This window comes from Branchiostoma belcheri, unplaced genomic scaffold (genome assembly GCF_001625305.1).
Source record: "Branchiostoma belcheri isolate BF01 breed outbred unplaced genomic scaffold, Haploidv18h27 scaffold45, whole genome shotgun sequence".
In the NCBI taxonomy this organism is placed as follows: Eukaryota; Metazoa; Chordata; class Leptocardii; order Amphioxiformes; family Branchiostomatidae; genus Branchiostoma; species Branchiostoma belcheri.
Window position 1 is genome coordinate 2,480,575 of NW_017804076.1, and position 17,616 is coordinate 2,498,190.

The window sequence follows — 17,616 nt, forward strand, 5'->3', positions numbered from 1 at the left end:
ACTACATGTACTGTCTGATCAACTATTTTGAACTATTCTTTATTCTTGAGAGGTTCAAATTGGCCTGCAGGCCACTTTTCATTGAGGTACTATTGTTTACTAGTGAGGGGTTTAGAAACTCATGAAAGTTTAGAAACTCATCTGTGTTGGGAGTTAAAAGTAAAAACTTTTGTTCCAACACAGAGAGTTGTTTTACCAAGAGCTTTCGACCAGTCTTCTTCAATAGACTGACCCAGTGAGACCCAGAGTTAACGTCACACTTCAGAGAAGCCATGTGACCAGTCTCACAGGGTCAGTCTATTGAAGAAGACCAGAGTGACAGGTGGAAAGCTCTAGGTGAGAAATGCTCTTTGTGTTGGAACAAAAATTCAAGCTTGAAACATATATTTACTATCTTATCATACCCAAAAGTATATTGTATGTATGCTATTTTGGGTATTGCCTTCTACTTTGAAGGCAGTAGATAACAAACTACAGCTCCTTCCTTGACAGATTTACAAGAGAGCAGACTGACTACAGATGTGAAGACGTTGACGTACCTGAACTGTCCCCACAGATGAGTTCCGCTTCATTCTCGTACGGCGTCTGTGTGTCGACCGTGCGCGTGGATCTCTGGCCGGGGAGCGGCGCCCGGTGGCCGTCGGGGGTGGGTTCCTGAAGCACAGGAATGGAAATTGCCGTCTGACGAAAAGAGAGACGCAGATGTTCAGATGACCACATGTAGGCGATAATTAACGCTCAAAACTTTTCTCATTTCTTTCCACTTGTTTAAAAGAATTCTATACATCCCACCTTAGAAATTGAATTACATTCTAGGAGATGACCCTTACTGTGTACAAATAGGCCAATACTTCTACTATAAGTATGTTTCAACCTCAGAACCCTATACAGTACTTTAAACTCAACATGTTGATTTATCCATATACTTGTACACTTCGTAAGTTCATTTGTATCCACTTTGTAAGTATGGTAACCATTGTAAAAAACCTAACAAAAGCTGCTGTACTTTTGTGGTGTCAATAGTTCAACACTTGCACTTTACATGTACATCATACAGACAGGAATACAATGTATACAGGATATGGATACCTTGCTTGGAGCCAACTATGAATATTGTAACTTTGTTCACATATAAAGAGTATAACCAGCTTGAGTATCATTAGATGTCTCACCTGAGTTCGTTCTTCTTCGTTCCCTGAGGTTTTAGCTGTGATAAACAACGCTCGCTCGATTTCCTGGTTCAAACCCTCCACACTATTTCTTAGTCTGTAGAAACAAGAGAGTCAGTGTTACAACGGTCGGAAAAATGTGTCTCATGGAAACATCTCAAGTTTTCTTTATGGACATAATTACTTCCAAGATTGAGATCTTAGGCCAATTTAATTTTCCTGGATGTCAGACATTTTCTTAGCAAAAATTCAGCATAAATTCCTGGAAATGACATCAAAGGGCTAAGAGGAAAACCTGCATCACACAAAAATCATTCCTTAATGCTGTGTGTACCAAGGTACAGACTTCTACAAAGACTGTTTTCATCCTAAGCACTTCATAACGTCTGAGAAGTAACAAATCACTTGATGTGGACTTAAAATTATCTTCTTATAAAATGTTGAAAGCTCAGAAAGATGACCAGACTTTATCCACATATTTCCACAGTGTTAGTTACCTGGGAAGGGCGCCCTTTGGAATGCTAGTGATGGGAATGGGAATGGGTATGGAGCGGGGGGTGGGCGACTGTTGGATCGCTGAGTGGTCTCCCGGAACAGGCGACTGTCTCTGGCCCGCGTCGCGATGGTTGTTCTGTTTCGCATTCCGCTGCAGCTGCTGCCTAATTTTCTGTGAAGGGGAGGATAAGCAGCATGTCATGTCTGTATGTTCCTGTCATGCTGTATCAGAGATAAAGGACGGACCATAATGACAAACAAGGCGTAAAATTTGACATTTATGTACAAGGACACAGTATAAACTGCCATTTCAAACAGTTACCGGAAATTATATTAGTTGACTTTGAACCAGGGTTCCGTCAGCCCAGGTACATGATTGGACCTGGGGGATTTTTGGGGGATCCGGAGGCAAAATTTTTATTTAAAAATGCCATTTCCCTACATTTTGAGAGGCAAATCATGGGGTTGAGAGTGGTTGTTGATGGACCTATGAATGTTTTTATATTTTGTCCCAAGATTTTTTGTCATTTGTGTCCCTCACGGTTGACAGATTGGTTTAAAAAACTGTTCCGTCACAAATTGCAAAGTTCCTGCAACTGATGAAAAAACCGGTGCTGGCTAGAGCCTTGCATTGAAGTAACCCCAGGGCACATCTACAATTGGATCCCCACAAATTTCCGAGGATACTTGAGCGGACAGATACGAGGGATGGAGTTGTCTTACGAACCTCCTTAAGCTGGTCCGCGCTTCCCCACGACGCAGATCTCTTGTGAGACGTTCCTCTTTTGTCAGCATCCAGCCAGGAGCTTGGAGTCTGTAACAAAAGAAGCAGACATTTGTCTTCTCTTTCAGGCACATCTGATTCTGTGGGTACTGTAACATCGTTGCTGCCCAAATGAAACGAAACTCAAACCGTGCTTGATAAAAGAAAAAAGGAATTGTCAATATAGCTCCAGGGTTCTCCTCAGTCTTCTTAGCCCACTGTCTGTATTACAAGCAGAAACATGTAAAAGACATTTAATTTCATAGTCTTTTCAACCTGCTATCCTCCGGCCTGGAAAGAAATGTATGCCTATAATATGTTATGTATGTACTATATGATGAAAGGCAGTAGCATGACCCATGCATGTGGGTCTGTTTTTCATCCGTTCTTATCCATGAATATGGAATTCTTCCTTTCCGTTGGCTGTAAAAAAACAGGATATCAACAGGTGAAATTTGTCTTTAGGTTGTAGGGCTCGAAATACATTTTTATGCAAATGTGTACTAGTACTGGTAACATTGAAAATTACCTGCACTGGGCAAATTTTACCTGCACTTTTAAAAACTATCCAGAAAACATTTTCCTCTGAGAAGTTACCACAGCTTTCCATGTCAGATGATAATTTTACTGTGACTAACACTTGCACTGGATGTTGGCAGGTAGACATAGTTACTAATAGTAATACCCATATAACAGCACTAACAAGCATTAGTTTGTAGCAGACCAGACCACTCCAGAAAACATACACTTAAACATAGTAACAGGACGGGGTTAAACTTGTACACATGACTTACTAGGGTAAAAGCATAGAAGCTTTCAGACGTAATCCACCATCTTTCTTCAGCTTATTCACTTGAACATTAGGCGTGCCCTAGGCTAAAGCATGCTGACTTCTATTTCTCACAAAACTATATATCACGATGAGGTTGAATCCCCAAATCTCATGAAATAGATACCCTAGTTCCCTAAATGGGAGCCATAAAAATATAGATAGGCAAAGGCATACCATTATCATGGCCCAAAACCTGCATACAGTGCCAGAGTCAATCTCCGCTCAACAGGGAAAATGTGGAGCAACTCTGGCTTCCCCTCTGTAATCTCATGCCACGGTGCAAAGGTTCAGCTAAACTTTCCCTGTCCCAAAGATGAGAACGTCTGATTGCTGCTGCCCCCTGAAATGCCATGTGGACTACACCCCTGATGACATTACTGATGATTGGAATGATTAACCTGTTGCTCTTATGAGATTAGAGTTCCTATTCTTTATTGGAATGAGCAATTTGTGTCTACAGTTGGCTCGGGTCAATGGTATAATTACTACGACACAAAGGAAACTTTCAAAGCGCACAAACCTTAGGCAAACCGTTACAGACTACAGAGCAGAGATTAGTGTAGGGAGCCGTCCAGGAGAATTTACTGCTGCAAACTAAATATGTACCGACTTTTCAATGTACCCATATGTACATATGTCAACATTGTGCATATAAAACTTGATTTATGACTTCATTCTAAGCAGATTTTTAACTCTTTCCTACATATTTCTTTATTACTGAAATAAAACAATATAGCTATACAATGCAACATATTGCAGCAAATCAAAAATTCCTCCTACCTTCTGTAGCACTAAATTTAAAGGCATTCAATTGAATTTTAGGGCTCCAAAACAAAAATATTCTAGACGAGGAAAATCTGTCTGATATTGACATCTACTGCCATTTTAGCACACTTTCTTCAACTTCAAGTGAATCTGAAAAGCCCCAAAATATGCCACACATGAGCCCCTTTATTTTTGGGTTACCGCCCATAAATAATTAGAACCAGTCTAAGATACAAAACAAGCAACTGTTTTCTGTCAGCGACATCACATTTTTGCCTCACAGATACCAGACATATACCATGGGATAGGATTGATTCAACTTACTACATTGAAAGAATGACAAGAGAATTGACTTTTTGAAAATCCAGTTTGCAGCCCCAAAATTGAACTGGATGTGTGCAAGAAGCTACAAAGGGACATAAAATTGCTGTTCCGGAGGCAGCAGCAGAGGACAGTTATCATGTAGTAATGAATTGACAGGAAATCACCTCTCACTGTGGCCTAGTTATTCCATCTAAAGGTTACAGGAAATGAACGTCAATCATATATTGACCACCTCCTCCCCAATTATACTCTATACCTTTCTGGTCTTTTGAACAGAAAAAAATTGACTTTCTTGCCTTTCTAACATGTTAGCATTTCACTTCTTGTGTACAAATGTACAGTAATGATTCATGTATCATTGCAGTTAGAAAATGGAGCGATGTATCATTAAGATATTGGAGATGAGTTAGGTACATGTAGCTAGTAAGTACATGTACATCCATGCTTCTAATGCAAATAGACTTCACTACCTAAGAAGGCCACTCAGGGGTCCAAAAAAATCTGATTTTTGTGGCCAGGCGGTCACTGTAGACTGGATTCTTGAGGTTCGTGTCAATGGGAAAAATTTAATTAAGGGACTGCCAAAAAGTGCTAATATCCGTGAGGTATGTAGAGATGGTCTCTTGTACAGATTTGACTGTACAAGGAATCAGACTTTTAAATCTATTCAGTCAAATATAACTACAGTGCTGTTGCTACAGTTTTTAACAGCGTGCTGTCCCATTCAGATAACAACTGGGATGCACAGCGCACCAAATAAGCATGAAAGGCTCATTTCCATTGCAGCTACAAACTCATTCCACTAGTCTTAGCCAATGACCTGTGAGGTCACTTAGAACATCAGTAACTACTTTCTACTAACAGGACCTGTCCCCATGGAGACAGGGGTCATGACCTCGCTTTGTTCTCCACGACCTGTGACCTCAATATTGTGATTTTGAATATCACTGCTGAATTTAACTTGCTAAATCTCTGACAGAAGATCGCTTGGACCGGAAAAATGGAATAAAATTTTATTAAGTGTGAGGAGAAATGTCGCTATTAGTGCGAAAGGTATTTTTGGATGCTGGTTTCTGTTCTCCCTTGTGTAAAGCTTATAGTCTAGTTGGGACCTCGGGGGTCAATTCAATTCTATACTTTACCTTTAATTTTACAATTACGGCAAATTATGTACCACTATAGGGAAGTGAGCGAGAAAAATGTTGACGCACAAGAATGCAAGTTTACTTTACAACTGACCCAGGTCATGCCCCTGTAGATATGGGTGATGATCATTACTTTCATTTTTATTATAGGGAATCTTCAATTTTCCACATGGGGTAACTAGGGGTTAGAACATTACTGTGCAGTAAATATCTGGGCAGAAATGAAAAACTTAATAATGAACACGTTTAGTCAAGTTTTCTTAACAAAAATAAAATGCAGGAGACAGTATATGCACACTTAACCTTTCCGTACTAAATTATCACAGAAACAATTCTGGACCTAGAAGTCCCCCAAAGCATACTAAAGGTTAAACCGGAAGTGCCATAGGAATTCTGCAGTCTCAATCAAACGACCTGTCACTGATTGGGTGCATGGCCCAGGGCAAACCCTGTTGGTAAAATTAGGTCACGGACGTCCAGTGGCAAAATCATGGTAGCTGGTCGAAATGCCAAAGAAATCCCAAGGGTAAGTATTCCCAAAACTAAAGGGAACCAGGTTTGAATTGTCTTCATGTCCTGCCAGCCTGATTTTTCTCCTGCCATCTCAATTCTGGGGGGTCCGGGGGCATGCTTCCCTGTGAAAATGTTGAACTCTTAACCCTCTGAAATAGCTACTCTGAAACACTATTTCCTGCATCAAACTTTGTTGATAGACTACGTTTACTTTAATGACATCTCTTTCCATATGTTTTCATGCGATTTTTCTCCATCAAAGATGGCAGATTGTGCAAAAATTTTGTCATGGTAAGGGGCAAAAATCCGTCAAATGCCGGAAAAATGGGCACTGGCTACAAGTTTAAGAGAGATCACTGGGCCATGCCTTCAAAACATTAGCTACCAAATTTTCACACCAGTTTTGAAAAGGTTGCAATTTGGACACTCCCAGCAATGCAGATTCCACATTGTCCATGTATCTGGCACGGCACTTACTCATAAATACCTTCCACTCCTCACATAACTATCGATCGCCAGCCCTTCTGTTATTACTGGCCATTATGACAGTAATGGGGACAAACATGTCTGTGTACACATGTTGGGGGAAACTTGGAGCAGGCCACAGTGGTTGTAAAAACTACTGTCCCAAATAAACTTAGGCCAAGTTGATTTGTTGAGGACTGTTTAAAAAACAACTTTCAACCATACTGTAAATCGTACACAGCAGTTTCAAAATGAGCAAATATATGCCGTTATTGTAAAAAAACAAAAAAATTGGAAAATGATACTAATGTTATAAAATGCCAAAATCAATTTAAAGGAAAAGAAGAAAATGTGAAGGAATGAAAATGAGTTTTTCATTTGCCATACCATACTGTGTGTTTGATAATTTGTTCATAGATTTCATAATGAAGGCAATTTTTTTTTGCTTTAGACAAACAAAAAGACTTGTATGTCATGAATTGCATACTAAGCCTGTTACATAAAAATTCTGCTCTTGAGACGGATGAATGCCCAAGCTACAAGAAATACCAGTATGACGCAGGTTTTTCATACTTGTAAAAGCGGCTCAATGTGTTCAAACTTATGACAGTTAAGCCTGGCTCTCCACTACTCCAGCCCTTCAGGCTGTACTGCATGCCATACTGAAGTTGCCAGCAGAGCTTTCCTGTACATCCGTCATTTTAACTGTAAGCCATAAGGACTGCCATTGTTACGGGTGCTGTTAGTACTGGCAAGAAATGCCCAATTCAGCTCCATTACAGGACTGTTGGGAGAAGTTTATCACACCACAACAGCAGTACCTGTTTCAGCACCAAGGACAGTTATCACACCGAGCTGCAGCAGGGTCTTAATAGCACACAAACGTCTTAACGATGAAAAATGAAGCAAGCTGGGCATTATCACAATTTGAGAGTCTTAAGACATATGCTTGCTTGCTACGCCAAACTCCTAGGAAAGTTTCTTCAATGCACAGAGACTTTTTTTCACAACAATGTATCTGGACCAGACCTAGAGTGCTACCATCATCTTTCAAGATAGAAGGACGACTACTACCACTACCACTACTATTACTACTATTACTACTACTACTAGTCCTACTCTTGCCATACTTGCCATACTATTACTACTACTACTACCATATAACTGTGGGCCATGGCCAAAGAATATATGCTCGACAATTCCTAGCAATTTTACTACAGTTAGGACTGTTTGACTTCATCTAATGAGCTAGTTGGCCATGTACATGTAGCTGGTTCTTAACCCAAAGTTTTAAAAATGGATTAAACAAACCTTAAGTGGAATCTGTTACAAATTATAGATGCCAAACTAAAGAAGTAACCAATGCTTTGACTGAGGAAGGGAAGGATGGAAAGGGTTACTGCCGACAAAGAAGTGACCACTGCATTGGGTGAGGGAGGGAAGGAGTGACCACTGCATTGACTGAGGCAGGGAAGGAGTGACTACTGCATTGACTGAGGGAGGGAAGGAGTGACCACTGCATTGACTGAGGTAGGGAAGGAGTGACCACTGCATTGACCGAGGGAGGATGGAAAGGGTTCCAACAGAGCGAGAATCAAGTCAGCACTACGTACCCTCAGCATGCTGCACCGTTTTGGCTTGGGGTCAATCTCTCCAATTATCGGCCCATTGATCGGCGGGCCCAAATGTGTCAGCTGCATGAATTGTTGGCCGTGACTGGAGTGATGGGGGCTGACAGAGCGTTTTCAGCTGCACCCCTGAGCAATCAGCCCAGCCCAGTCCACTGAGTTAGAGCGAACCGACACAAAACCATTCAGACATCAGATGGAGAGGGCATAAGCACTGGAGTTGAGTAATCTCACTTCTGACACTTAAACAGTAATACAAGCCTGCTATAAAGATGAAATATTGGAAAACTTTGCAAGCAGACACTGCACCAATGCAAAAGTTAGAGCAAATAAAATTGTGGGACAAACTTTTTGGCAACATACAAAAGTCACAAGCAGCAAATACACATGTAGAACACTGTCCCCTAGTACAACAAACAGAGTGCTAAGAACTGCTATCCTTTAAAGAAGCACACAAGTCTGAGCAAGACCACACTGAGATGTTCTAACCACAGTCCCTTGTGAAGACGATGTGTCATTTGCGAGGTCCCACCAGGCAGGATAGGGTTCAAACCTTGACCCTGTCATTCAAAGCCAGATCACAATCTAATCCACTCCATACAAATACCACTTAGTCTAATTGACCCATTTTTGTGGCACAGTAGCTGAGCATAGTCTGATTATTATTACTGCATTCTTTTCCCTTTGATCTAGTTTAAAAATTTAAATTTCATTCTTTCGTCCCACGTAGTGTAAATAACTCGAGCATTAAAAAAACTACCTACGCAAAACCTTAAAAGTTTGGGATAGGTTAAATTTCTTTCTAAGCTCTCAATTCAGAAGTTATAAGTTATATGAGACTTGAAAATGAGGTGCATAAAATATAGATTCTGACTGAAAAGAAACCAAGGAAGTATAAAAGTAATACTATTGAATAAATTGAAAGCAATCAAAGCTGTGAGCTGAAGAACATCATGGATAGTATATTCATGGGCTCTGAAGTAGCTTATCACATAAAAACTCCCAAGTGAAATCATTCCATCAAGTAGAACTGATCAAATTTGCATGAGGACTTTATCTCCCATCACTTTTGCATGTCACAAACAGAACGTCTCAAAGCACAAAAAATATCTGTATGATTGAAATGGTGAATTCATCTGAGCAGCCATAATTATCATTTACTATTCAGTACATAAGACGTAACGTTGAATTCTATTGTGCTGTTTTATCACTGTAAGTGGATTTCATGGCCACTTTTAAAAGCTCAGAAGTTATTATGCCTCGGCCTTAATTTTTGGACCCCCATTACCCATATTATATCGTGTCCAGGATTACCCAACATAATAAAATCTAATTCACTTCATCTTCCTATACAGCTGCCAAATTAGATGCCAATAATCACTTTTCTATTGATGTCCATCACGTTAATGTACAGCTTTCAACACGTAATAGAATTTATGACAGAAAAGGTGCGTATAAAAATAGGGTAGGTATAAAAAGGCACACAAATAACATGATGAGGGGTACTACTGGTTTTATCTTTTAACGCTTTTTAACTCACTACATTTTCAACATAACCATGAAGTTTGTGGTAGCATTTGGCATTTGGCTTTAAAATGGAGTTGACAACAAATCGTCCTTCACATTTACTGTATATGATGTCAAAGAAATTATCTATCAATATTTGCTGACACTCCTAGCAACTAGTGTTGCGTATTAAAGCGAAATGTAAAAAGGACCCCGGGGCAGTTTCCTCGTGCGTTTGTACTTTCCGAAATTTACCGTTTGAAGCGTCACCTGTTATCACGGTACATACATCAAAGCCCTTTCACCGGTAGCGGTTTATAATTCTACAAGCGAACACCAATAATTCAATTAATCGTTTCTCAGAATCTCATGCTTGAAAGTTTCCTAGTGGGCTTCTTTTAAAATAATGTACTGTAATATCCAAAACCCCATGCTGAATGTCTGCATGGGTTCTATACATTTAACATGAACAGTGCCTATCAAATGCTTTTACTGCATTTCTGCCTGTGGTTCATATAATTACACACACAGTAGTGCTGCGGGCTCTCTCCAGGAACATTTGAAAGATACAAATTGGAGTGAAACATCTGTGAAGACATCAATACCATGTTCCCTCTCCACTTGGTTCTCAGATTTCAAGAAGAAGGGAATAAAACCTTAAGGGAACATCCGCTCTTTTTATTACAAGGGCCTTAGGCTAGGTACAGCTACGATACATGTAATTTGGCTCCTTGCAGATTTGCTTAAAGGGCATTTTGCAAAGGCTTCTGAAGTAATAATGAGATTAGGTCTTATTGCTTTACAACCACCAGTGACTACACCAGTGTCCGCAGGCAAGGCGGTACGCTGAAAATTCAGTGACAGTCCGTATACTGTAAATCACTGTTTTTTTCTGGTACTTTTATATTTGCGGTTTTCACAGTCATTTCTGCACTACAAACTTATCATTACCTTGAACAAGTATTTCACTGACTTTTTTTTTGCTGCACCTGCCTCCCCTGCGAATGTATAGCTCTGCAAACATGTTCATTTTTCTCAAACCGCAAACTTTTGCTTCCATTTTTGATTTACAGTATAAGAGTGCTCCCATGCACATGTGTGACACAAGTCACCAAACGCTGTATAGCCGTGTATGTGATGTATAGCTCCGTACTTCTGCTTGCTAGAATAATACTTCAAAAACATAAAATACAGGCATACCAGATTTACGGCCACCCTTTGTGCCTGCGCATGAATGCAGAAATGAATTTATCTCCGGCGTGACTGATTATTACAGTTCTCAGCTGAAATTTGTATCAGTGGCCAATAAATGGAATGAAATGCCACATCCATCCAAAACTCCAATCACAAAGAAAGCCTTCAGCGTGGACATAAAGCGTTAACGGCCCAACGTTTTGCCTTGAGTGCATGTCTATTCAACTGGTCTTATCATTTTTGCCCCTTAGCAGTGACCATAATGGCTTCATTTCTATAAGAAGCAATTTTCACATGGCTGTTGGGCATAAGATATGTTGGCAACGTGTCCCATACCTTCACATAAGCCATATCTCTTTTCTGGACCGATTATTGCTACCGTCATTTTGCCTCGCCGTTCAAACAGTCATTCTGGTCTCTACAATAACGTGCCGTATTCAAAGGCAACTGATACCTCAGCAAAGTCATTTTCAAGTTCTGGAGTTGAATGTATCATTCCTTTTCATCTCCCACTGCAAAAAAGTGATTGTAGTGCTTTCAAATATTACACGAAAGAGAAATTTCCTATGCCTTTTAGTCAAATGCATCTCTCCCCTCCATTAAAAAAACAGCTCTGCAATTTACAGTCCAATTTTTGTCGAAGCGTGGAGTCATTACTGGTTCATTTCCAATACAGTGGCAGCTATGAAGGCAGGAGTCACTAGGGGGTTGTATATCTCTACTCCTCCATACATACATGTATGTATGTAATTGTAATGTTTTCTATGAATAATTCTAACTAATTAAATAACTTTTCTGATACATGTAGAAATGATTAACCAAAAGAAATGATCTTCCTTGCAAAAATATTTCACATACTGAACTGCAGATACCTTTCTTTTGAAGACAGTTTGACAATTTTCGTGTTATCCTTTTCCAAATCGTTGAGACATTAATGATAATGCTTTCATATCATACCTACAAGTACTGTAGATGGGAATATTTGGGAGCAAACTTTTCGAATGGAGGCAGAAATTCTGACAAAATCTACACACCTCTGCATGTAGCTGCTTTTTTATTTTCTGTCTTATATTGTGAGGTTAGAGTATATGAACTGTCACAGATACACCTATCGTAACTATATGTACTTTCCTGTGATTAGAAATGACAGCCAAAGATTACGTCTCTTTTACAAACATTATCCTACATTTCCCAAGTTCCCATAGACATTATACTAGACTGAAAGGTCAATTATTACAACATGATGAATTAAGCTTCCAGTCAGGAAATATGGCCTTGTCTTTTCCCCATTGAACAAGTCTCCAAGGGGGTCATATGCAAAATAATATTCAACAGAGTCACTCTGTTATCTGCCAAAATCAGAGTTCCTTGCTTGTAACTAGCATTGATCGAACTGGTACATACTGTCAATTATTTCTTTTCAAGGCAACTTCTTGTCACCGGTGTATTCAGCATGGGTGGCACGCCATTCGTCATCGTACTATTCAGTCCCACATGGGGAAGCTCATTTGTCTGCAGCCTATTCAGTCCCCATTATATGTCCATGTTACAGTGCATTAATCAAGGTGACTTAAAAATCATGCCCATTAGTGTTTTATTACTGCAAAATTTTCCAATTCCTGCAGTGAGAAATTTGACTGCAGATGGGGGCAATGTGAACATTTTTTATTACCTTAAAAAATTTGCGCCCTTTCCTTTCTTCTGTAAGGCCACACCAATTTGATTTGTTGGTTCTCAGATTTTTTTTAGAAAAATATTATCAGAAGCTGCATGATGTAACATTTAGGATGATACAAAAGTATCTGGTCATTTCTTTACAAGTTGAATCAACCCTACTCCGTTGCAAATAAGTGTCATTCAGGAAGTGGATGTGCCAAAATACGACGTACGATGCCTTATGAGTGTGTTTAAAAAAAGCTGGAAACACAGCTGTCAGCCATGTTTGTTTACATTCTGGTAGTTTGTGGTGGTATCACAAACTGAGCGCGCCTCATGTGTACTGCTTTAGCACCAACCATACGTCAGAAATGTAAGATAATTGCAAAAAATATAAGAAGTGGAAGTAAATTTTAATCACAGTAAGATTTTTTTCCAATCTAAATGTTTCAATTTTTGCAGCAAAAATATTACATAATGCCCCTTTAACATCCACGTGCAACCATCTAACCCCACAGATGACATACGTCACTGGAAGCATCCTGAAGTGTGCTGATTTGTGAGATATGTGCAGTACAGAGTGAGGCTAATCAGATGTGATGTATCTGGGTCAGTAGAAGTGGTGGGATGAGGGGACAAGATAGACAAGTCTGAGTGATTATCACCAGCTTCTTATCTAATCATCCCACTCTAATGGAGCTAATCAGCACCCAATCAATCCAACAAACAGCTTTCCTCCAGGAAAAACTAATCCACTTTCTGACAATCTATCATTAAACTGTAGAAAAAAGTTCATTTTTCTGCTTTAGGCCATGTTGATTTGATTATATGGATGACATGTAAGCGTTCATGAATTTTGGTCCGTTTCCAAAGAAAGTTTTCCACCATACTGTAAATTGTACAAAGCAGCTACAAAATGAGCTGTAAACTGCCCCAAAAAATAATGGACTACGAAGCTTATTTGTAGAAAATCCAAAATCAATTCCAATCAAAAGGAAAAGAAGAAAATGTGAAGGAATGAGAATGAAGAATCTATAATTTCCATACCATACTCTGTGTGTTTAGACATTGTTCAACCTTCATGACCACGTAGATTTCATAATGAAGGTAACTTTTTTTTTGGCCAAACTTTTTTTATTCGCACACCCGCATCAGTTTTGGGGTTCCCAGAGGATGTTATCCACATTATCAAATCAATTGGCCTAAGCCTACTTGCTGTAGAAAAAAGACATTATCATACAGCATACTGCGACATTTGCCTCTACCTGAAGCATGTCGATAGAATCCTATTTATCCTGGTGAGTGTGAGCCAATAGCTGTTTATCATGAGACAACTTGTGACAAGTTAAAATTTAACCCTTCCAAGTTCCATTTCATACTCCATGTGTATGAACTTCTGCGGCTATGTCGCTTGTTTTGTAGTCTTGTGCGTTTCATGTTTTGCATTAACTTCAAAGCGAGTTCTATGGGGCGATAGCTTTGCGCTCCCCCTGAAACCCACTCCTGGCTTATCTCTCTCTTTATGCATGCAATATTCAGGATTGCAGTTTTGTGTGGGATTATAATTTACAGAGCGACTACCGGGACTGCCTGGGGTCCTGTACGTCCTGTGGGGAAGCAAAGCCCCTTTCTGTGGATGAAATGCCTCCTGGCTCTGGGCAATCTGCACCTGCATTATTCATACCTACTACAACTTGGCCTTTTAGCAATAAAGCTCGCTGATGTTCAACATCTAGGAAGGGCAAGTGCTGGGAACATGATGCTGGTGTGTTACACCGAGGATGGTTATACAGGCTATACAGATTCTTTATTGACTTGACAAAAGTACAGGGACTTTCTCATGGTCTACTACTAAAATGAAACGAAAAATGAATAATATCATTAGACTGCTGGACAGACATGTTTTAAGGTACATATACATTGAGTAAGTGGCAGTTGTGTTATGTAACTATACCATGCAGAGTTAGAATAAGCAGATAAGCCTATGTGCCACCTATGTATAACCAATTCTTTCATTTGAATGTGAAGAAAGCTGTCGGGGTGACCAAAATTTATTGGGTTGTGTTAGATCATAATTCATTTCGAAACTATACATGTATATATAAGCACTGTTTAGTTTATTATCTAAAATAGAGGCTATGCTTGCCCAAATGTCTCAACTGGTAAGTCTTGGCTGAAATCAATGATGTTGGTTGACTTATTCATTGATTGATTAGTTAATTACCTATTGGTGAAAAGCAACCATAGATGGAGAAAATGGGTTCTGGCGGTGTGGTTGGCATGAAGAAAACACACCTAGCTGGAAGTCTAAGCCACCAGTAATAAGATGTGGGGGTGGGCATGTACTGTAGTTAGTACCCTGCTGCTGCCACTTTCACCACACAACTTTAGCACTGTTGTGGGGAGCCTGGCTACTTCACCATACAGGAGAGTGAAATGGACAGGTGAACAAATGAAAGCCATCTCTCTGAAGAACTGGGAACAGTGTTCTGAGGAAAAGGATATGGGATGCAGATCCCTGGAGCATTTTCTAGTTTCATGCCACATTAGCCTGGCCTCTGGGGTGTTTTGAGAGGAAGGGCGCCCACAACCCACATCCTGGGAGGTTCCAACCATGAACTGACAGATAGGAGTAAGCTGGGCTGAGGTGCTCTAGCCAGCATCTCTTGACAGAATTTTGCCACTCATTACAGACAAACATGCTACCCAGTCAGTCATCTTTGAGGGACAAAATTTACATGAAAAGGTATGGAGAGAGATGTCATAAACTAAGCTTAGTCTACCAGCAAAATTTGTCCCTCAAAATATAGGAAAATGTGTTTCAAAGGGTCAAGATTTTGAAATTTCCCTGGACGAGCATGCTCCCAACCTCCTTAAGATTGCTGCTTGACAAGATTGTAGAAAACATCATACGTGTACATTGTACAAAATTGAGATGATGGAAAAACATTTCAGACTGGCTAGTAGTAGTACTGGCTTGATGGTTCTGATATCCACTAAAAACTTCAGGGTACACTTGTTATAAATGTTTGACACAAAACAGAAGTAAACACAGACAACTTTAGCTGTAGAAGTCAACTTATTCTGCTCTTTAACCAATAAATAACAGAAGAAGATTGTGATCATTGAAAACAACTGCTGATGACCTATGATGATGACCCCTTCAAAGAAATAACACTTGCCAGAACACTTGGCAAAAACACAAAATCTGGGCTACATCCAACCATCAAGATGAGTGTACCATGAGCCTGAATTGTTCATGTTTAGTAACATTACACTGGAAGGTAGGCAGGGCTCTAGCCAGCTCAAAATTCTTTTCGGAAGCCCAGGTTCATGATCGGAGGCATATTTTTGGATTATAATTTTTCAAGCCTCCAAAAATGCAATTCACCACATTTCAAGAGGCAAATCATGGGGTTAAGAGTTGTTGGAAGAGTGGTCATTTTGGATGTTTGTCCATCAAGATTGACAGATTGGTTTTAAAATTTATCCATCACAAGCCACAAAAACGGTGCTGGCTAGAGCCCTGAAGGGAAGACATGTTGAAAGCTGTGTATTTTCTTCCTTGAAGTTGTCAGTGACCTTTCCATACCGCTCACAACAGTCTTGTCCCTATCTGGAGCCAGTGGAGTGTGAAGCTGTCTACTGTGGAATCCTGGTGTTTACAAGTGGCACAGCGGCATGGAGACAGGTCTTACACAGGATAACATACCCACATCTCCCAGCCAGGACCCCTGGGAAAGGTTTACAGCTTGCAGGTGGAACCCAAGTGTTTTCTTCAACCCTACTTGTGGGCAAGGTCAGGGGTGGGAGGGGCCAAGCACCAAATATGTCAGCTTCAACAACGTCCTACAGTTGTTGGGCTTTGAGACTGTAAATTACCAATAGAAATTGAAAGGGGGGCAAGCTGTACATTTTCTTTTTATTGTCTCAGGGAATGGTCTGCATAATTTTGTTAGTATAATTTGTGCTCCCGAAATTTGTGCAGTACTTATATTTGATTTACCAAGTTACGGTATCTGTATCTGTATGGCCAGTATAACTGACCTTTGGCATAACACACCAGATTTGCAGGGACGCAGGGCGGTGGCAGCTAACTACACGTATATTACACGGAACGACGTGTTACACCCAATCTTTGCACATCTAACCGCAGGAGTTGTTTTAAAGCTTTCTAGCGATGATATCCCAACTGTACTCAGTGGCAGCAAGTTCCACTCTGCGATAGTTCTTGGAGAATAAAAGTTCTTGAACACCTCAATCCATGGCTAAAATACCTTGACAAGGTCAAATAAAGAGGCACAGCTTGTATAAAGTCCACTTAAATGTCTTGCATTCCTTCTTGACACCTAGTAAAACACGGAAGAAACAGGCCTACTGGACTCTGAAAGCAGACTTAAATCCAGGCACTTCAAGAATCTCACCCTGTGACCTTCAAACAAGGGTCAGGTCCGTAGAGGTCAATTACAGCTGACTTACAGGGAGGGCAAGTACACGGAACAGACTCAGTCCAATATGATTCCATCCAAAGAATAACTGGAACCATGTGTGGAGTAGATCTACACAACAGGCTGGTAGTAGCCTCTGTTGTAGGTGTCCTATGTCAGATTGGCATTTTTGCAATCATGCAACTTGCAAATACCCTCCCCCAAAAAATGACCACGCCCAGAAGACTCAGTGCCCCCCCTCTCCCCACAAAAATGCTGACTGTGTCTGAAATGCCTGCAAAGGAGGCTATGGCTGTAGCATGAAGACAGCCCCTCTATCTGATAACATGATCCTGAGCAGTGACCAGCAATGCCAGGACAGGGCCCATGGGGTCAATTACTGCAGCACTTGGCTGTCAGTACACACGTCAGGAGTACTTTCCAGACTTGGCTTCAGACAAGTTTCTAACCAGCTCCCAACCACCATGGCACATGAAGCGGAAGTTCAAAAACCTCTGGGAGACACGTCCAAAACTTAATTGCCTACCAAACCAGCTCCTCTCCAAGTTTGGCGCAAAATAGGATTGGACAGAATATTGTTACCGGACGAACTCTGTGCTCCTTAAAGCGCCTGATTAGAGCTTGTTACACTTTATTAGTTTAGGAATCGCTGCTGGTGTGTGAGTTTGGCACAAAAGGTTGGATTTCTAGGATGACGGCCCTAGGCTCTTGGC

At 40.4% G+C, this 17,616-nt stretch overlaps 1 protein-coding gene across 2 annotated transcripts in view; it reads right to left on the reverse strand.

Moving 5' to 3' along the window:
• The window catches only part of LOC109478773 (glucocorticoid-induced transcript 1 protein-like), a 65,481-nt gene that overhangs the window by 5,652 nt on the left and 42,213 nt on the right, over nucleotides 1-17,616 (reverse strand). The window contains exons 3-6 of one of the 2 annotated variants that reach the window (XM_019780534.1): nucleotides 2,392-2,478; nucleotides 1,667-1,836; nucleotides 1,173-1,266; nucleotides 540-654 (exon numbers count right to left, since the gene is read on the reverse strand). In XM_019780534.1, the coding sequence (XP_019636093.1) occupies nucleotides 540-654; nucleotides 1,173-1,266; nucleotides 1,667-1,836; nucleotides 2,392-2,478 (466 nt within the window). Of the gene's footprint in view, nucleotides 1-539; nucleotides 682-1,172; nucleotides 1,267-1,666; nucleotides 1,837-2,391; nucleotides 2,479-17,616 lie in introns of both variants that reach the window. The other variant, XM_019780533.1, reaches the window with a different exon arrangement.